Below are 21,126 nucleotides of genomic sequence, written 5' to 3'. Positions count from 1 at the left end.
GTGATATCCCATATGAAGGAGTCCACAGGATTTCTGCTCTGTGACTAACACAGGATACATCCGTCTGCTGCGTTCTATGACAAAAAGAGCCCTGGAGTTGGGTCTCTGACTTTTCCTATGACCAACTAGGCAGCATCTAGCAGTCTTTAGAACTGTATCCTAAAATTGTATGATTCTATTATCGTTCATCATAGAAGATGTGTAGTAAAAGCAGTGTGTTTGACCAGGTGCAGGGTATATGTCCTTCATCAATGAGAGAATCAGTGCCAATTCCATCACATCAACAATTATGGGGCAAAAGGTTCCAGGCCAAGCAAATGTTGGCCTGGAACCATTGATCTCTAGACCCAGCATTCAACCAATGTTGAATGTTCCAAGCACCTTTCCTTTTAGATATGAAGTAACTTGTGCCAATACTTACGCCAAAAGCCCAGTAGCCAAAGATGATAATAATAAAGTTAATCACATCAGCTAGGAACATGAGAGCATAAACATCACAGACTGGGCTGCATTCTGGATGAATAATGTCGTAGAAGAATTGCTTGATGGGCCGGTAAATCAGAAGAGTGCTATGGATAAAAACTGATTTTGATCAGCCAAATTGCAAAGCAGGAATCACATTTGTCAGAAAGGTAATTTGCTTGCATAAAGCTTAGGAAAATGTTTGGTAGCTAATGTATCATGCAAACATCCATCCTAGCTAGTAGAGAGAATGACATATACCCCAAGAAAAATCTAACACTGGAATGCTTGAATGTTCCTCTCTTTATCTCACTCTGTGTACAGAATCACAACACTCTGGACTCAAATATTTCTCAGTCAACTACTTGCAAACTCACTATACCTGCTTCTTCATAAAATGCCACTAATTTTAGGGAAGTTGAAATTTGGCGTTTGTTAAATAAACAATTCATTGTCACTTGAAGGCTGAACTTGATGGGGCATAAAATGAATGAATACATTCAACATCTTGGTATTCGCTCTGTAAATAGCAGCCAGTAAGTCTTGCCTAGAATAAGTACTGGGACGAAAGTGCACCCACCCAAAGCACTGTTCCACCCTGTCACCCAAAGAATGCCCAAGCTACTATTAGCAGATTTAACCATTCTGGTTTTGGGCTTTTAGTTCTCCTGATGGCACTATGAACAAGCCCACTGAACTAAAAGTTACAGCATCACAGCAAAAGCAGAAGCTGGGGACCTTTTAAATGGGTATGATGTCCAAAACACCAGTTTGGTATGATAGCTCCTTGCTATCATATGACTCAGTAGAGTCTTGATTTTCCCCCTCCCCTCCCCTCCCCATGTACTGGGGATGTGTACACAGACAGTCCTTCAGTCTATTAATGAGAGTAGAAGGTCTGTAACCCCTATTTCCAAATTGTCTTTCCCCACACCCATTGCTCAGCTCTCATTCAAGCTGCAAAATCTCCCTTTTTACTGACATTTTACAAAATATATCTGCATTTACATTTTAATTGGGAGTTCCTTTGCCTTTTGGATCTGCTGGTTTATTGTTTCTTTGGTAATTCTCTTCCTAACAGCAGGGAGTTTTCTGAAAAGGTTCCATTTCTTCTTGGCTTCTTTCAGAGGCTTGTCTGCCAAACAGAAAGAAATCACAGCTCTGTCTGGGAAGTATTCATTTCACAAGTGCCATGCCTCATTTTAAGCTCTCACCGACTCAGGTGGGATCCCACTTGCTAACCATGACACTCAATCTGCCACCCACTCAGACACACAATCCACAGCCAGTCCTTCAGGCACTGTTCCCACTGACCTCTATATAATATTAAAATGCATGCTCTTGTGCCAATTTCTGTCCCAGAGGCTCCTCCCAAAATGCTGGCTCCATGACCATGTAATGAACATAGCAAGATCAGGTTTTGCATTTTTATCACAAACGGCTTTTTAAGAGGCAGCAAGGGAGCTAGTCACGACACCACACACCCACCAGCCACCACAGAAGAATGGGCAAACAGATAGGATAACAATAATATTTACCAGGGTCACTCCTGGTCTTTTTCTTCTTCCCACTATCCCAAGAACCGAGAGAAGCCTGATTTCCCACTTCTGTGAGTGTTTTCAGCAGTAGCTTTTCCTAACCAGGCCCAGTGATCTCCTCAACGCTTTTGCATTCCACTCAGAATGATGGACTTCCAGGTGTGGAACTTCACTCTAAGACCAGGTAGGATGGAGCCCTCAGTGTGCTGCCATCTGGTGGACCGTCTCCCAAATCATCAGCCCCTTCCAGCAGGCTCATTGGGTAGAAGGAGCAACAGTTGTGCCCCAAGCATCAGCAGATGATTTTGCAGAACTGGGGTATCATATGAAACTCCCGTAATGTCTCAGAATAAGAGCATCTTATATTTATGGAACATTCAAATGGTGGCTCACAGACCTCCATTTTTATCTTCCATAGTTCCCTCGAGCAAGTCTATGAATTGTGGGAAATTTAAAGGGCAACAGCCCAGCAGCATAACAAAGACTTAAGGATGAGACAAGGCAGATGTTGGTAGTGGGCCCTGTTGGCAGGCTGGGACCCCAACAGCTGCCCAAGGAAGCTGGGTCATGATGCTGGGCCTGCCTCACAGCCTGCACTTCCAGAAGGATTCCTGTGCAGCTCCCCTTGCCTTCTGCTAGAGCCACAAACAGAAATCCTCGTCTCATCGATGGCAGCCTCCCCAGTAAGACTTCAGTTCTCTAGTCATTATTGTCTTCAGCACACTCCTCAAACTGTGCCTTTTCCCTGGTGATCAGAGCAGATTTCACGGCTGGCTCCCAATTCCATTCCCCTTTGGTACACAGAAGCATTACACACCATTTCTTCCCCTCACAGAAAGAGGGCTACAATCACATACATGCACCAAGCTACCTTCATTAGTGCTCTTGGCAATGTTCCTTGAGAGATTTTGTGATCTATAAGGTTGCTGTGCTCTTGATCTAGGTTGACTTTCCTTCAGCTGGCCTCTGTGTGCTTTCTTCTTCTTTGGTCTCCCTGTCCTCCTCTTTTCTTCAGAGTCTGGTACATCGATCTTCTTGGAATCCCAAAGCCCATAGCACTGTAAAATGTAGTACAGTGACTTTCATTATCAGTAAAACAATTTTAATCCTTCTCAAGTGAAAGCCACACAGGCTTACATGACAGCAAAGTTTGACACAAACCTCAGCTACATGATTAGTGTAATGTGTAGCTTGGCCCTTCTCGGCAGCACTGGAACGCAGCAATCTTGGAAAGTTTGAACATTCTAGGCTCCAGGCCTATGCCAGCTTACCTGGTAGTGAGCCCCACTGAACCCTGTGTCTAAGCTGTCAGAAGGAGTTCAAAAGAGATGAGGATAATTAGGTTGTCCTGTTTTCCTTTTACCTTTCCTCAAGGAAGGTGAGGAAAAATGATAAGAAGTGATACCCTTCCCTTCCTGCATGGATTCTGAAACAAAATAGTTGTCAAGGAGCTACTATAAGACATTTTTGAAGCTCTGAGGAAAAATGACAGACTCTGGGCTTCGATTATAAGAGAAGAGGTGATTCTTTCAGTGTTCATAGAATCATAGAACAGTAAAGTTGGAAGGGGCCATGAAGGCCATTGGGTCCAAGCCCCCTGCTGTTGCAGGGCACCATGTTACACCATCCCACTCAGAAGGCTGCCCAGTTTCCTTTTGAATGTCTCCAGTGTGGGAGAGCCCACCACCTCTCCAGGCAGCTGGTTCCACTGTTGTATTGCTCTGACTGTGAGGAAGCTTTTCCTGATGCCCAGCCTAAGTCTGGGTTGCTGCAACTTGAATTGACTGTTCAGTGTCCTACACTCTGGTATCAGTAAGAAGAGATCTTAGCCTTTCTCTCTGGGACAGCCTTGTGTTGAACCTCTTCCATTCCAGAGACAAAAGGCATGGTGCCAAAATGATACACACACCACCAGCACGTGGCATGGTAAAGCTCCTACCGCCAGTAACTAAGATTTTAGAACAGGAAAAAAACTCTACAGAACTGACTGTTCAGTGGTGAGGGAAAAGGGAGTAAGGCCAGGGAAGGGGACATACCAAACTGGAGAACACTGGAGGGCCAGGATTGGACTGCAGGCCCCTGGGCCTGAAAGTCTGTACCTCTACAATAAAGTGTACCTGAGCTTTACCATTCTGCTTATAGCATGGGCAGTATAAAATAATAATAATAACAACAACAACATCAACCACAATAGATGTGTGCCCTTAAATAGCTCTTCAGAACAACAACAACAACAGATTTGTGCCCTTAAATAGCTCTTCACAACAACAACAACAACAACAACAACAACAACAGATTTGTGCCCTTTAATAGCTCTTCAGCATTCTCTCAACAGATTTGTGCCCTTAAATAGCTCTTCAGCATTCTCTTTCTTGAGAAGAATGGGTTACATTACCTTCAAGATATACCGATGGAAGAATAAAGCCAACAGCTGCACTAGATCATAATGCATGTAGACATCCTGCTTCTCAATCCCAGCCATATTTGGCAAAGCAAATGGCTTTTCTGCATTGAGAGCACAATATAACTTTGTGGTCCAAGGAAAGAATCCAAACTGAGAAAAGTATTTGATCACAAATGTTACCTGCAGGGGAAGGAAGCACATACACACACACACAGATGCTAGATTTCAAATCTGTAGTTCTTACATGAAACAGTTCTCTAACTTTTATCCTATTATGCTTTATTAGGAACAAAAAAAATGGAACTGCCAAGATCGTACCCCTGTTATACAAATGCTAGGTACAACTGTGCTTAGAATACAGTTGCACGCAGTTCTGGTCACCTCACTTGAAAAAGGACATTATTGAGTCGGAAAAAGTTCAGAGAAAGGCAACAAAAATGAGGAGCAGCTACTACAACTGGGACTGTTCAGCTTAGAAAAAAGGTGAGTAAGGAGAGACATGGCAGTGGTGCTTAAACTAATGCATGGTGTAGAGGAAGTAGAGGGTGGCATTTTGCGGGTTTGCCACCACATGAAGAGTGCTGGACCAGATTGTCCTTGGGTCTGATCCCACATGGCTTTTCTTATGTAGGAATAGTCAAGCGAGTATTTTCTTCGTAAAAGAGAAACGTCTACAGAAATTATATGAGTCTTAGGGATTAAGCCTAGCAGGATTGCCTCTTCACACATTTTCTGTTCCATCTATTTTACATAAGGCATGTAAGATGACCACGTTAACATTTCCATTCCCTTGTGTTATGAGCAGGGGAGCAAAATTGCAGACACCTAGCCACCATTCATCCGAGGTGTGGAGGGCAATGTTTTTGCACCTTCCTTGTGTGCCACCCCAAGTTGCCATCTTCTCCTCCTGCTTCCTTTGTTGCTAATCATGACCAGCAACCACTCACTGAAGGGAGGACTCCCAAGATAGAAGCTAAGCTTCCTAGCTAGGCCAGAGACCTGGCACCTCAAGCAATGCCTGCAGGAGAAGTTGGGGACAATCCAGGAAAACACCTGTTCTGTCAAACACCCACCTCAGTGTAAATTATAGCTGTCATCCAGAAGAATTTTGTTGGCCTTGGAATGGACAGCATGGCCCACAGAAAGATCAGAATAGGGAGAACCAAAGTGGAGATGGAAGCAGAGAGGGTGTGGTTTAGAATGATCACAAAATAGCACAGCAGTTCAGATTTAGACACCATGACATTGTACAAAGCAACCCCCAGCTTCAGTGGGCGAGGAAGGCATTCATAAAACCTGTCTGACTGCTCCAACTCATCATCATGAAAAGTCCTGGAACACATTTAAAACATTAAAAAGAAATGCATATTAACTACAATAAGCAACAGCCATGCCTGCCAGCTTGGACCTTTTCAAATTAGCAGCTAACTAGATGCAAAGTCCAACCTCGTGTGATACAAATGAATGTAAATCTATGGATTGCAATAAATAAAACTGTAATAATATTTTAACTGTCACAAGGCTCAAAGACTTTAAAAATGCCAGTTCATAATTAGTAAAGAACATGTACGAGATAGAACAAAATATTATGGCCATAGGAATGAAGAAAAACAAAAAAAATCCTGGATGAAGCCCAGGAAGTACATCCGGTCTGGCCCCAATGCAAGAATATAATTGAACAGTCATTATTCACAATGCATCCTAATTGTGTTTACACAGAAGTAAGTCCTGTTGAGTTCAGTGGGATATACTCCCAGCTAAGTCTATTGCACCTTTTTGTTTGTTTGGGTGTTTATGGATTAGGCTGGGGTGCTAAAATAGCTACAGTACTGTATTTATTCATTTATCAAAAGTACTTATATCCGCCTTTCCACTAAAACCAGCACAAACTTAAGATGTCCTGCAGCCTATTAAAAATAGTAACATCTCAACCATTTAAAAAGAACAAGTAAAACCTGGGAGAGCAGTTAAACACAAGCACGAAAGGATCAGTAAAATAAATTAGGTTCCACTGGCCAAATGCTGCCAGCAAAAGGGAATCCTTGCAAGATGGCAGAAGGCCACCAGAGTGGGAGCAAGATGACGCCCTGCAAGCTAACCCAGGCATGACCACAAGAAAGTACTTTTCTGCCTTATCTCATCCATGGCCACAAATGGTCTGCTAAGAATTGAAAACTCCCTTTGCTGCTTTCAGAAGACCAAAAAAAAAAAAAATCTATGGTGATTTTGAAGAAAAATGACCTTGACTGCCACTCACTGCACTGAGTGCCATCTGTAGAAATCAGATCAAATAAATAAAACTAGAGTTTGGGGACAGCCAAAAACGTCTCTTTTTGTGACCAGAGGGTTGTCTGACTTGGTGGTACATACACTGCACACTCAGAGAATACGCCCAGTTGATTCCCTAGAGTAATCTTCCCCAACCTGGTGAGATGTTGGGTTGCAACCCCCATCTTTCCCAGCTATGCTAGCTGGGAATGATGGGACTTGGAGCCTAACACATTGGAGAGCACCAGGATGGAGAAGAGCTAAAGGCTGACTCTTCAGCATGTCAGCTCCAGGCATTCTGGGGCTTTGTGAGTCATCATGTGCAACTTGAATATATGCTCTTCAAAAGCGACCGCAAGTCGCAGCACAGTATTAGTAGATGCTCGTTAATGACAAAACAATCATCCCTGCCTGTTCAGAAGCAGTTCGCTGGCTGTCATCATCACAGAACCGTTGCTCAGCAGCCTGTCTGCTTCTTTACTTCTAGGGAACAGGAAATCTGTAGATTCCTCTGCTTCTAATGGAGAGCTGCCGAAATGTGCTACTTCTGCACAGGACGAGGCCCATGGGAACTGCTGAGCGGACCTCCCTGCAGAGCTCTGGTCGCCCAGCACCTCCTTTCCTGTTGCAACTGTGCTGGCTTTGCCAAATCTCCTGCTGGATAAAAACACAAAAACAAAACCCTCAAAAGCCCAAAAATTAAATCCCAGCAAAACCTTCATGTCAGTCACAGACTGAAGTTAAATGGTTTGAAGGGAAAAATTAAAATGCATGTAGTATAATTTCATTGATATATTGGGTAGACTTTTAATTGGAATATTTGAAAAAAATTTAAAGACAATACAATATATTTCCCATATTATTTAACTAAAAGGAAGAAAGGTATTAAAAACAGTTGACACACTAATTCAGCCTTCTAGTATCCATCAGTCAGTAGAAGAGTCACCAGGTTGGGAAGCCTGCATCAATTAATTCAAGCAATATAAATAACAGTGCCTGATTTTATTTTGTATTTATTTTATTTACAGCTTGCTTTTTCCCTGCAAGGAACCCATGGAAGCTTGCGTCTTCCTTGACCCTGCCAATCCAGCCACCTCCTATCCCACCACTTTAAGGGCCAGAATACCTTAACCCAAACTTTGTTTAAACAATCATAAATATCACAAGCAGATTAAAAACAACTAGAAAACACAACAATAAAGAAATGAACCCAACAGAATCAGCAGCAGAGCTGACTGTGTGCCAAAGTTCTGCTTAAATAAGCACATTTTTTACTGCTGGCAGAAGAAGGCAGTCTGGACTTCCTCACCAGGACGGTCAAGAGCCCGCGAGCAGGTACCACCCACCTGAGCAGTGGCTCCATGTTCTCCTTGTGCAGGCTTCCATTCATCTCTGTTGTTTCAGTGCTACATCCTCTGGACCCTGGTGGGCTTGTCTCACAGTTATCATGCCAGAGAACTGAGTCTGCGGAGGCCTGGAAAACCCAAGAGGAAGCAGTGAAGCCGGCTGCAAAAGCGTTGTTAGGAGAATCTCTCTGCAATGTTCAGGGTATTCCTGGAATCTTGGAAGAGCAGAGGATGCCGTATGAGGCGAGACTGAGGGAACTGGGCCTCTTCAGCCTGGAGAAGAGGAGACTCAGAGGCGATATGTTGGCGACATTCAGGTACGTGAGGGGATGTCACACGGAGGTGGGTAGAGGCCTGTTCTCCCCTGCAGAGGAAGGCAGGATGCGCTCCAACGGAGCAAAGCTCAGGGAGCCAAGGTTCCGTTTGGATGCCAGGAAGCACTTGATGACAGTCAGGACCCCGAGGGTGTGGAATGGGCTTCCACGAGAGGTGGTGGAGGCCCCATCGGTGCGGGTGTTCAAGGATAGGCTGGACGTCCACATGGTGGGCATGTCGTGAGTGGAGCCGGCTGGAGCCGGGGGTCAGACTAGATGGCCCGGGAGACCCCTTCTGACTCGCTCAGTTTCTATGTCTCTGTTTCACAGAGAAGCTCAAAGCTAGATACACAATTTCACAATGATCTTGTTCTTGGGCTGCAGACTGTGAAAGCAAAGAGTACTTAGCACCAAATCCTGCAGTTAAGTGTGGAATCAGGGAATTCACATAGTATGGCTTTGCATTTATCTATAAACAGGCATTTCAACAGACAATAAACTATCTCTAAAAGGTCAGCATTGAAAATTAGCATTGCACTGTGTCTAGGAGACTGAGCTATAGAGCAGAAGAACACTGGTTTGAGTATCACCTAAAACAGCACAGTCCACTTCAGGAAAGCACTGTGGAGTTCTCCGTGGGATGCATTTAACCCAGTACTTTCCCGGGGCTTCTTTTAGAATTGGGGGAGAATTAGAATATTCTTCACAGAAGGGTTTCTCCCCAGGTGCTTTCCTCTATGCCTATGATGTTTCTATAAGTTTCTTTACACAACACAAGATGGCAATGTGCATAGAGCAGAACTGTGAGTTCTGTAGTGCATGATGCCAGCAACCAGGAAAATAGTCGATTTTCGTCACACCTAAAATAGCTGAAAAAATGGGTAGATGGCAAGGGAGAGGCCCTGGAGGATGAGAGTGTTATGAAACTGCAAACTACCACAAGTGAGGGATCACAAGTGCCCAATAACTACCTCCAGTAGAGAACTCCTCTCTCTCAGCCTTCTAATCAGTTTTATGGAGACAAAAATACTGTTCTACTTTCCACATTTTTGCAAAAATCACAACCATCATGTCATATTTGAAAAGACTGTTGAAATGAAATGCTAGCATCATATTCTGAAATGATGGTAGGACATTGAACAATGAACTTAAACTATAGTACGCCAGGTGCAAGTGTAGACACAAGGAAGAATTTCCTGACTGCGAGAGCAATGTGACAGGGGAACCAGCTGCCAAGCATCTATCGGCAAGCAATTGGACAGTCACCTGATTTGGACGGTGTATCTGGCATCCTGCACTAGCAGTGGGTTGGACTTGATGGCCTTCCTGGCCCCTTCTGACCCAGCTGTTGATGAATCTGTGAAATATTGCTATGGAGAGTCTGGCTGCTTCACTGGAGACTACCACCAAAGCAGCGAAGTGTGATATGAAATTCAGCCAGCAATTCTGAATATGGGGGATGTATGTGAGAATCCAGAAATGGCACATTTGCTTTTCTATGGTGGGCAGCTCCATCCAAGCGCAGAGATCTTACCTTCTCAATCTCTCGCCAAAGCATACACTTTTCTATTCTCAGCACATTTGCAATGTCCAAGTGATCCTTACATAAGGAATTCAGAGCTTCTTCGGTGTCATCTGACAAGGCTTGGCTGAAGACCCAAAGGAACTTGACAATGTTGATGACCCTTTGCTTGATGCTTTCTGCCACAAAGAAAATTTCTGTATTACACGTGTAAGAATAGCAAAGACGCAGACTGCAATCTAAAGATTCTCTTTAAGCGCCTGCCCATTTGGGTTCCTTCTTCTCCTTTGCTCAGCAGAGATTTCAAGGCAGCTTTGCAACATCAAACCAGGTATGGACATAAAAATAAAATATGCATATGAAGTGACATACATCACAATAAAAATGCAAGTGGTCGTAAAAGTACAGTGAAAGTAGAGTAAGCACAGGCATTCAAACTGAGCTTGTAACAAGGTTTTCTCATTTAAAGCTCCCCGACAGAAGCTTCTTCATCAGCCACTTTGTGGGAAGGAAACTCTCTAGCAAAAGTGTCCTTATGGAAAAGGCCCTGTTACTTGTAGTCATCAATTTGGCCTCAAAAGGCAATGAATTCTGGAGCAGGTAGCCTAGTAGGGGGGAAATAATCACCAAAAACAAAGGACTGATGGTATAAAATTTGTATGTGCTAATTTACAAGACTTGGTGTGAAATAATGACTACAACTGAGGTAGAAATTTCAAGGCATCTCAGCAGAGTGGGGAAGACTGTGGCCATGTGACCTCTGTGCCTTCTCCATCTTCTGTGCAGGAGTTAACCATGGATGGACAACTTCAAGGCTCTTCCTGCTCTTGAGTCTTATGGCTGTTTACCTGCAAGGTGGACTTGGACCAGACAAACCTTCAGGTGGAGGACTGCCTTCTGTATCATGGGGCACATGGCCAACCTAAACTTGAGCAATGCCTTGCCCGAGATCTTATCCTTGTGATGCAGAGCAAGAACTGACCTGCCCTACCAAAGACGCCTCCTTGTGGGGCTCCTGGCATATTTGCCACAGCTGTTCCAGTGTTACAACTTTTCCCAAAAACACATTTGCCGACAATTTCCTAGGTATATGATGGAATTACCTACCTATTTTGCTCAAATTGTCCCCAGTCACCAGATTTTCTTCACAAGATTCCATTTTAACCTTGGCTGAGGAACACCAGAGTAAAACATTAGAAAAGCACGCCAGCCTTGTGAACTCAAACCTATACCCTCTCAGGTATGACATGGAAATTCCAATATTATAACTGGAAATTCACCGAGAAAGGTGAAAGGTGAAATTTGAAAATAGAGAGACCCCCTAAGCTTTGTATATACAAGGAGTGGGGTAAGATGGAGGATGTTGTTTGTTCATCTCTTTTTTCAGGGAACTCTGTTATTTCCACTCCAGGCAGAAGTGGTACAAGCCAAGGGTTCAGGGAAAATTGTATCAAGAGGTAAAGTATGTACATACCTTTTCCACTGCTTGACATTTGGTGGTGGTGCTGCTGCTGCTTCTCTTCCTCCTCTTCTTTGTTCTTTTGGTCCCTAATTTCATCCTGCTCTCTCATCCTTAGTGCTGATTGTGAACTGGTTATCCAGGCTTCATATGCAAGCTGTGCAGATACAACAATGCTCATGAACCCTCTCTTCCCCCCCTCCTCTGTGTGTGTGTGTGTGTTGGCAGCTCCTCAAACTACTTTCAAGCATGAGAAAAATGTTCACAATGGCAAGAGTGGCTGCAGTTCCACCTGCGGCCTCACCTACGTCTCTACCCTCTGTTTTGCCTCCAAGTTTGTTGTTTTATTTATTTATGTACAATAGTTATTCAATGTTGTGAGGCTTCGGCAAGGGGCGGCATAGAAATGTTTTAATAAATTAATAAAATAAATAAAAAGTTACATAATGCTACCCTTTGCCAAAGAAAGAAAAAAACCCCTCCAAGGCAGTTCATGATGATGCAACTAAAAAAGACCAGCCAACCAAACAAAATGATTTCCTCCCACTGGTTCTGGGAACATGCCTGCTCTATCTTCCGCATGGCACCAATTCACGAATTGGAAGACAGGACCCATGTCTCGTGCCCCTCGTCTTCTCCAGGCAAAAAACCCGCAGCAATTTCAATCACTTTGTTTCTACCTTAGGAAAGCACCGTACTCAGACTACAGAACTATGCACAAGGAAGGTTTTGCCTGCATAGACTTTAATGGGCATGTGCTGTTAAAAAGCAGAGATGCCTTTGAAACATTTACCTAAAGGATGGTATGCCCTTCACTCCCATGGTACATACTTCCAGAGATGTGCCCCTTCCTTCTGCCCTTATTCTAGGAGCTATCCCTCCCGCAGGGAGGCTCCATGTCCCCCTCCAGCACAAGGGCTGCACCTGGAAAGCTGTTTTCTTCTTAGGGCCGTCTTCCTCAGTTTTTTCAGTGCATTCTTGGTCTTCTTCTTCCTCGCTGTCTGTCTCAAAGAGGCAATAGCTCCCACCTTGGATCCCTGAGGGAAGCAGAGAAAACTTAAGACTTCAAAGGGGCTTGTGAAATGCTGACACAGGCACAAAACTTGCTTCTTCTGTTCTGCATCCATTCCTCGGAAACCACTCCCATTTGGCTTTATGCTCACAGTCAATAGCAAGATAAAACATGACTAAGGATATCAATAAAAACATCATTAACATATTTAAACTTTAAAATACTGGGTTAATAAAAAGGTCTTGACCTGGCGCAAAAACACATATAACATCGGTGCCAGGCAAACCTCTCTAGGGAGCACATTCCACAGCTGGGGTGCCACTGCAGAGAAGGCCCTCCCCCAAGTGTTCTCTCTGCTAACCTCCTTCAAGGAGGGTTCCCAGAGCAGGGCCTCTGCTGCAGATCTCAAGGGGCAGGAGGGCATATAGGGAAAAGGATCAGGGATCCTGATCCCAAGCCATAATTAATTAAACAGCATCAAGCATCAACCAAACAAAAAGAGACTAATGTAATGTAATGAAACAATAGCAGCCTCTACTCCATGGAGACAAAAGGTCAGACTCAGAAAGCCAGCAGTTTCTGAAGTACTGGAAAATTAGGAAATGTACTTGACATGTGAGTCACCCATGGTTGCCACCATGTTTTCTTCTCTTCCTCTTCTTTCCTGCTAGCAGCATCTTTTGCAAAAGGGTCCAGAAAAAGACCTCAGTACAATGTGCCTAAGGAACTGGCAACGAAGGCATTCCCTGAAGACACACGTGATGGATTTCCACACATGTGACTTGTGGGCTTGGTGTACTTTACAGGCTTTGCACAAAAAATTATTTAATTCATGTACTTCGTGCAAAGAAGTCACTAGTCTTTCTGTGTGTTCATTGAGCTGATCACGGATCAGCTCACATCCTGACCAGGGCTGTGCACAGGAGAGATAGATTCTGTCCTGATCTTTGCATGTTAGTTTCAGTCAGAGTGGCTTTGGTCAGGATCCAAAAAAGTATTTCAATCCAAGTATGCATGAAAGATAAATGCATATTTGGAGAGGGATCCGTAGCTCAGAGAAGGAGACACATGCTTTGCATCCAAAAGGTCCCAGGTTCTATCGCTGGCATCCCCAGGTGGGGCTAGGAGAAACTCATGCCTAACCTGGAGAGTCATTGCAGCCACTCAGGGTCAGCCAAGCTGAGTGGACTGATGGTTTGATGCAGAACTTTTCTACATGAGACTTTCAACTTGCCACTTTACTGAGACTTCCAAATTCTTTGCAGAATTAAGACTGGCTCCTTTACACATGTTTTCTTCTGGACTGTCCTTCTGGACTTGACCCATCTATTTTCCTTCTATTTCCATCCAGACTTGCCCTCTGAGTGCAAAACTATTTCTCGCAGGTAGATGCACATAGCAGTGATTGCTGCTATGAGGAAAAAGAACTTTCAGGAAGGGATGGCCTTCAGGGGACAACTTAACCCCTGCTCCCCACTCATATGCTGCTACATCACCACCTCCGAGGGGGTTTAGATGTCCATTTACAAGACAAACACACTTTTTAAATGATTGTGACAAGAGTAGCAGGTTTTCATGACAGTTGTGCAGATATTTATGCAGGAAACTAATAATCAAATGCACTTTGCATCTGAGCTTGTAGTTTCCTGAATGTTTGAGATGCCACAGCTCTGTTCTCCCAGTTTTCAAATGAGGCTGCACTGTATGCACCATGTAAAAGTAAGATTGTTTTTCACCTGGATCTTCCAGTTTTGCAGCTTCTGTTGTTCCTTTTTCTGATCCGTTAATATCATTCTGCTTTGGTTTCAGCAGTTCTACCCTAAAGATTGACAACAGATGAACAGAAGCTGTATTTGACCCAAAGAAGCTTGCAGACTTTTTGAATCCTCAATAACACCTCAGCTCCTTCTTAAACTACAGTGGTACCTTGGCTCACAAACTTAATCTGTTGCAGGACTCTGGTTGTGACCCAAATTGGCCATGAGCCAAGTCAAATTTCCCCATAAGGTTCAATGTAAATAAGGTTAATCCATTCTGTAACTATTTTTTTAATCAGAAAAATGTAAAGCGAAGTGACAAAGAACAACAAAGATTGCAGCCACACCCCCCCCCCCCGCGATTGCGCCCCACATCCCTGCACGTGCCCATCATTCCAGTGCATGGGGGGGGAGATGGGCGTGAACGCAGGCGTGCTGGGGGGAGCGACGGGCGTGAACATGGGCATGCTCGGGGGGCGGGGAAACAGGCGCGATCGCGGTTGCGCTCCTGCAGGAAAGATGGGCGCAATCATGGGCGTGCTTGTGCAGGAAACACGGGTGCGATCTCGGCCATGTCCCCCCCCACCTCCAGCACCCCCTCCCCACTCAGGGGGGTGGGGAGATGGCCACGATCATGGTCGCCACCCAATGCGGCGTGCACGACCTGAGTCAAAAATTTTTGTTTGTGACCCGATTTGGTCATGAACTGAGGCGTTCGTGAGCTGAGGTGCCACTGTATACTTGCAGCGAGAGTTGGGTGAACTCTTGGTGCTGCACCCCACCCAACTCAAAATTAGAATTAGCAAGCCAAGGTATGCGACCCTGCGCAGCCGAAAAACCAGTTGGTCCATTCCAAGCCCAAGCCCAAGCCCAACCCAGGCATGTTCCTAGGTGCCTTCCCAGTCCTGATTTGCCATCCACCAAACAAGCCCTCCACGCATCCTTGCAGTCTGCCCACTACCCCTGTCTATTTACTTGGCTTGGAGGGGATTGCAGAAGCAGCACGGAGGTCTCATTTAAGGCCTCTCGCCATCCCTCTCGCCTGCCGGGACACACCCAGGTGTGAAATACGAGCTTCCCATGGATCCCAACTCCTTTGTGTGGATGCTGATCACCTGCTAATGACAGCTTCTGGAAGAAGAGCTTAATGAGGCCCCTAATGCTAAACTTTTATCCAAGGCAAGCATTGAAAGCCACTAAAATTTATATTCCCAAACCAGAAAATTAAAAATTTCAGCAACACCATTACCTTATATTCTTGCGGGTAAGTATGCATAAAAGCATATCAGATGCCTGTAATTTCTACTGAGCTAGGGCAGTGCTTGTGCTCAAAGAACTAGGTGGTCCTCAATCTCCATGCCTCGCAGCTCGCTGGCATTTAGTCTGCTTGCAAGTGCAGTGGTAAGCACACCTTCCTGCACTGCACCCTGCCTGGGCTTATTGCCCTCAAATATTGAGCACAACTGCATGTTTTTGGGGGGCATGATATTTGTGGGAAGTCGCCAGCTTCCGAGCAACATCTTCGAGTGCACCAAGCCTCTTTCAGAGCAAACGTGGAGGCGGATGGCCAAGAATAAAAGGTCTTGTCTGCTTAACTTTATAACCCAGAGAGACCAGAACTGGGACCAAATACTCAGAACTGTGTAGAATTCATCTCAGAAGTACATGTACTAGGGATGATGGAAAAAATGCCCCAAACATTACAGGCTCGTAGTCCAGACAGATCAGCTGCAAAGGTCTCTATCGCACCTGCCTCGGTCAGTTCCACATCTGTGAATTTAAGGCAGACTTGCCCATTCTGCAGGCTTCCTGATGTGAGGATATAACTCCTATCACCTTCAGCCAACATGATCAAGGGGGTTGATCGAAGTCCGGACCATTGGAAAGATGCCAGTTGAGGGAAAGCTGCTTTTAGGCATTCTAGTTAGCCGGATTCTTCATGCTCCATCACCAATTTTAATCCCCAGGGTATCTCAGATGAGGCTTGTGTGCAAGCGCTCAGCCTCAGTCTTGGAATTTTATGGGGTCCCATCTGCAGTGCTCCCATGTTTTCTCATGGCTTCTTCCCCCCTTTTTCCCTTTCCAAACAAAATGTGTTAAGGATGGAAAGATGAAGAGCTGTCCCATGTCTTTTGACTGGAAGCCATGAGCCAACTGCCTGGACAGTCTCTCACAACAAAAACTGAAAATATGTTGCCTTCAGCTTGCCAAACACTCCTAGGTAAATTTCCCTACAAACCTCAGAATAAATTAGAAGACTTACTTCCTCTTCATGACTTCCATTGAGTTCTTGTCTTCTTGCATCCTGAAAGCGACCATTTTTCTCAGTTTCGCTTCAAATAGCTCTGTTCCTCTGCACAGGTGAAAGAGTTTGGAACAATCTTTAAGTAGCTGTGCTTTGCTAGACCAGGCCAAGATTCCATTTAGTCCATCAGTGACCAGCCAGGGTTTTTCAGGGGTTTTTCCCTCTTCCCACCCCATTTCTATTGTGTCTTTTGAAAGTTTAAACCTGCAGGTAGGGACTATCTTGTTTTCTTCTGGCTGGGAACAGGCTAAAAGTGGCTTTCAGTCAATGAATCAGAAGTCCAGAAGAAGGCCATGAAGTTTTAAAATGTTTTAATTGTATATTCTATATTGTTTTTAATATGGTGTTGTGAACTGCCCAGAAAGCTTTGGCTGTTGAGTGATATAGAAATTAAACAAATAAAATAAATGGATGAATTAGATAATTGATGTGCAACCACATCATTTGTCTCACCCACAGGACTGCTTCCCACAGGAGTCCTGGCAGGGGGTCAAGCCACATGGAAGCGGCAGCCAGCCTGCGCCGGTAACTCACGTGCGGATGCGTTTGGCCAGAGAGGGCGTTCTAGAGCAGTGGATGCTTCAGCAGCCCAGTTCCACCGAAGCGGCATTCAGTTACCCTTCCAGCATGGCTGTATGAATGGGCCCTCTGCTGGTGGCAGTTTCCACCTCCTCTCTCAGTTAAAAAAAGAAAAGAAAAGTGCTCCTATGAGGGCGCATCATGCACCTCGACACACACCTGGCGGCTAAGATCTTGGAAGACTTGAAATCCACTACAACGTAGAGGTAATAGTAGCTCATAAAAATTCTACGCTGAATGAGTAGGAATGTGAAACATGTTGCATCCCAGACTATTCCTGTTTCATTCCCAGGCTGTTCACAAACCTCTTCCTCAGAGTGATCTAGGAAGGAAGAAAATATACACACAGCTTTGCCAGGTGGCCAGGATGTGAGTGGTCCATCGAGTGGTCTTATTGCTAGAATTATTTTTTATATTATTTTATATTATGGCCGGCCCTTTGTTTGCATAGAGATGACAACACTGAGTCAGCAACTGCTGTCAAAGCAGTAAGCACAAACTTCCATTTCAGATCTGCTGTGTGATTCCTGGTTCATAAAGTCCTTCGGAGATCAAAGAAATATTTGCCATGCAAATATGCAAATCAAAGCTTCAGGACGGAAGGCATCTTTACTTGGAGCCATAACTGCACCCACGAAAAGTTGCATACTTGTAAATCGTCTGGTCTGAGATCAAGTATGGCTCTTGCATTCAGGAGGAGGAAATTTCCGGCATTTAGAGCAGTGTTCCCCAGCCTAGTGTTGAGGGGACTGTAGTCTTGTCCCTCCAGGTGTGCTGGAGGGGCTATCTTGACCCACGTTCAGTTCCCAGCACCTCCAGGTAGGTCTGGAAAGAATCTTGCCTAAAACCCCAGATAGTTGCTACCACTCAGTATCACCAACCTGGGCTGGATGCAGCCATGGCCTGAAAGTATGAAGTGGCCTCTTGTACTCCAATATAAGTGCCAATATTCTCAGCCAGCAGGACTATTGGCTGGCATTGGCTGATTGACAGACTAATCAATCCCCACTTGGGAATCAATTAATCATGTGGGGACTAGAACCCAGATCTCCTGGATCCCAGTCCAGCACTCTCACCACTACACTATACTAGCTCTCTGGAAGCTGCAGTCCAAAACAACAAGAAGGCACCAATTTGGAGAACGAGGTCCACTCCTAGCCCAGCTTCACTAAACACATAATGCTTTATCAGCTCTCCGGCCACCGTAAGGCAAGAAATAGACTGTCACCTTCTGAACTTGGACCTGTATTTTAGACACCACGTTCTCATCATGGGGAAGGCATTATGCTAGCCGATGAACAATAAATGGATTAAAAATTCTAGTAAAACAGCATGTTTCACATCACAGAAAAGGCAGATACCTTTCATGATTTTTTTTTAAATTGGAGTATGGAGAAGCTATGTAGAAGTTCTCTTTCTCAATGCAACTTCCTACGTACCTGAATCATATCCTGGTATTGTGCAGAACATGCCAAAGGTCTGAATGAGCCAACAATGGTTTCTTTGCAGTTTAGTAAGGGAGAGAGAGAGAGAGAGAGAGAGAGAGAGAGAGAGAGAGAACGAGAACAGTTTAGTAGAAGCTAATCAGGGAGGTATCAGAATTTTTTGTTCGTAAAACATGTGAACCGCAAAGTACTGAACACAACTGTGAGCAAAAGCAAATCTTCACTTAAAATAGTTGAACTTTGTATACTTGTTGATCTGCACAATTTGCCCAGTTTAATTTTGCACAAATTTCCCCGACAGATTGAATCAGTCCTGCTGTAATTTATGAAGGAAAGTTGCACAAATTAGGAAATTTGGACAAATTTCATGTTTGACTACTGTTAGATTTGAACAATTTTCAAATTCACATGCACCAAACAGCAATTATAAAAACATGAACAAGAATGGGCCATGAGACAGTTACTGAAAAATCCTTCTGATGCTTGCCCATCCTTAAATACAATACAATCCCGTAAATTATAGGCTAGCATTATGAGATACAATTAAATACCTAAAACAACTTGCAGGTTAATAACAGTCTCACCTTTGTACATTACGTACATGTTTGAACAAGCATGCAATACATGCAGTGATGTCATTCAACTAAATCCAGGTTTAGTTTACATGAACTAAATCCATGTTTTAAAAGGGCAATAAAATCAACACATACGTCTCTATAACAAGTCACTGTGGAGGCCCCGCCAGTGGAAAAGTTTGCTTATAAACAAAAAAAGTTTAGTCGAGCTTCAGTTTAGGTGCAATGCAACCTCAGGTTTTTAGGTATCAATAGAGCAGCTCATAAACGAAAGCTCAGAAACAGACTCAGTTCAAGTCTGAGCTTTAAAGAATGCACAAAAGGGAATCTGCCCATGCAAACCACATCCCTTCCTAAATCCAATACCAAGCGTCAGCCCTTCAGCACCTTGCATCCCTCGGGAGTCGGGGCCACCTAACGGCCCTTTCTCTGTCCTCTCTTCCAACAGCTCAACGTCCAGGCCCCAAAGAGGGATTCTCCACTTCCAGGAGGCTCAAGTGAAGTGCTCAGCTTCCCTTCACTGGAAGCCACAGACTGGTAGTTCAACCACCCAGCCTCGCTTCCTTTTCAAAAGAGGCCTTCTGATCAGATTGTCTGGAGCAGCAGTTTCCCCAAGTGAGCTAGAGCTGAAAAGGAGGCAGGCTTATAAGGCAGTCCGCTGATTCACTTCCATTATCAACCAGGAATGGAAGAGAAAATAAAACTGCCAAGGTCACACACTCTTCCTGCACAAATCCATGGTGGCACAATCACATTTATAATACTGATCAAGTTGGGAAAAGTGTGGAAAACAGTCACGGAAGCGTTTCAGGGGTTGGTGCAACTTCCTGATGAGGAACCGTTACAAAAGCTGGGATGGTTTAGCTAGGAAATAGGTAAGACAGACGTGCTCGGCACGAGGGGTGCGGGGGGTGTCGTTTCTCTCATAATACTGGAACAGGGGGCATCCCATGAAGCTGATGAGTGGGAGGTTCAGAAGAAGTACTTCTTCACAAGTGCATAGTTAAATAACAGAATTCACTTCCACAAGATATTTAGTCCAAGTAAATTTAAGTTATTCCAATTAAGTGGCAATTAAATTGGATTAGGATCCAAGTAAACTGCACCATTAATATCCCTGCTCAGTTAACTTGTTTAATTGACTGGGGAGAAATTAAGGACAAATCTTAATTTGGTAGAATTCTGGATTGGGATTTGAAAGATCTGGGTTCTAGTCCCAATCTGGCCGTGAAGCTCAGTGGGTGACTTAAGCCAGTCACTCCCTCTCCACTTAGCTTACCTCACAAGGTTGTTGTGAGGATAAAATGGAGCCATGTAAGCTGCCCTGGGTTCCTTGAAGGGAAAAGGTGGGATATAAATATAATAAAAATAATTGGACCCCCACACACGCACCAGAAAAGGTTCTTCAAGCCAACCTCTACTCCTAGTTATGAATCACCTGCATCTAAAATGAGAAGCTTTAAAGGAAGAGCTTTAAAAGAAGGGCTTCTTGGTCCCTGCTGGAGCTGCAATTATGTGCACAGCTTGCTGGTTCATTGAAGAAGCCTCAGTCCGTGTTCTCGGATCTTGAGGATATTATTACGGGAAGGGGCTGTTATTGCCAGCCTCCACTAGCTTTAAACATATGCAGCCTGATACATACAGCAAGAAGGTTCTTCATCACAATGACCAATGTTGTGTATGCAATCAGATGGTCCCATGGTCTCAGCATGTCTTTGACTGGCTTCAGCTGAAGGTTTCTCCCAAAAAGCGTGAAATAGAAACAGGCGGCGAGATATCCCACGCAGAAGACATTGATTTGTTTGGTCCCGGTCATAAAAGTGAGGTAAAGAGCAAACCAGAAGTGGTACCGGAACACAAGCGCTTTGGCCAAATCCAAATAGGACCTGTGCTGGGAGAAACAACGTACATGTAGCTGGAAGCTGGGAGGACCCCTGGAAATGCTTGCAAGCGGCGACCGACGAACTTGACAAGAACAGAATGAGACTCACTGATCCAGGGATGCAGACTATTCTGGCTTTGTGCTTGCGCCATGGCATTGTACCAGTCTTGGTTATGATGGGGGGGTGGTGACTCTCTTCTTGAATTAGAATCCCCCCTGCACCACACGCCACTGTGTCCACTGTGATGCGGGGGGGGG

General features: G+C 44.5%; 1 protein-coding gene across 1 annotated transcript in view; it reads right to left on the bottom strand.

Moving 5' to 3' along the window:
* LOC123036146 (piezo-type mechanosensitive ion channel component 2-like) overlaps positions 1-21,126 on the bottom strand; it is a 58,326-nt gene that overhangs the window by 12,623 nt on the left and 24,577 nt on the right. The window contains exons 22-33 of the mRNA XM_044455163.1: positions 20,629-20,877; positions 17,126-17,199; positions 16,346-16,435; positions 14,062-14,144; positions 10,962-11,024; positions 9,867-10,051; positions 8,019-8,146; positions 7,084-7,326; positions 5,478-5,736; positions 4,396-4,584; positions 2,872-3,058; positions 422-582 (exon numbers count right to left, since the gene is read on the bottom strand). Of these exons, the coding sequence (XP_044311098.1) occupies positions 422-582; positions 2,872-3,058; positions 4,396-4,584; positions 5,478-5,736; positions 7,084-7,326; positions 8,019-8,146; positions 9,867-10,051; positions 10,962-11,024; positions 14,062-14,144; positions 16,346-16,435; positions 17,126-17,199; positions 20,629-20,877 (1,911 nt within the window). The remainder of the gene's footprint in view (positions 1-421; positions 583-2,871; positions 3,059-4,395; positions 4,585-5,477; positions 5,737-7,083; positions 7,327-8,018; positions 8,147-9,866; positions 10,052-10,961; positions 11,025-14,061; positions 14,145-16,345; positions 16,436-17,125; positions 17,200-20,628; positions 20,878-21,126) is intronic.

The sequence above is a fragment of the Varanus komodoensis genome, unplaced genomic scaffold (assembly GCF_004798865.1).
Source record: "Varanus komodoensis strain SLA01 unplaced genomic scaffold, ASM479886v1 scaffold8, whole genome shotgun sequence".
NCBI lineage: Eukaryota > Metazoa > Chordata > Lepidosauria > Squamata > Varanidae > Varanus > Varanus komodoensis.
This window is presented reverse-complemented; position numbering and strand designations above follow the sequence as displayed.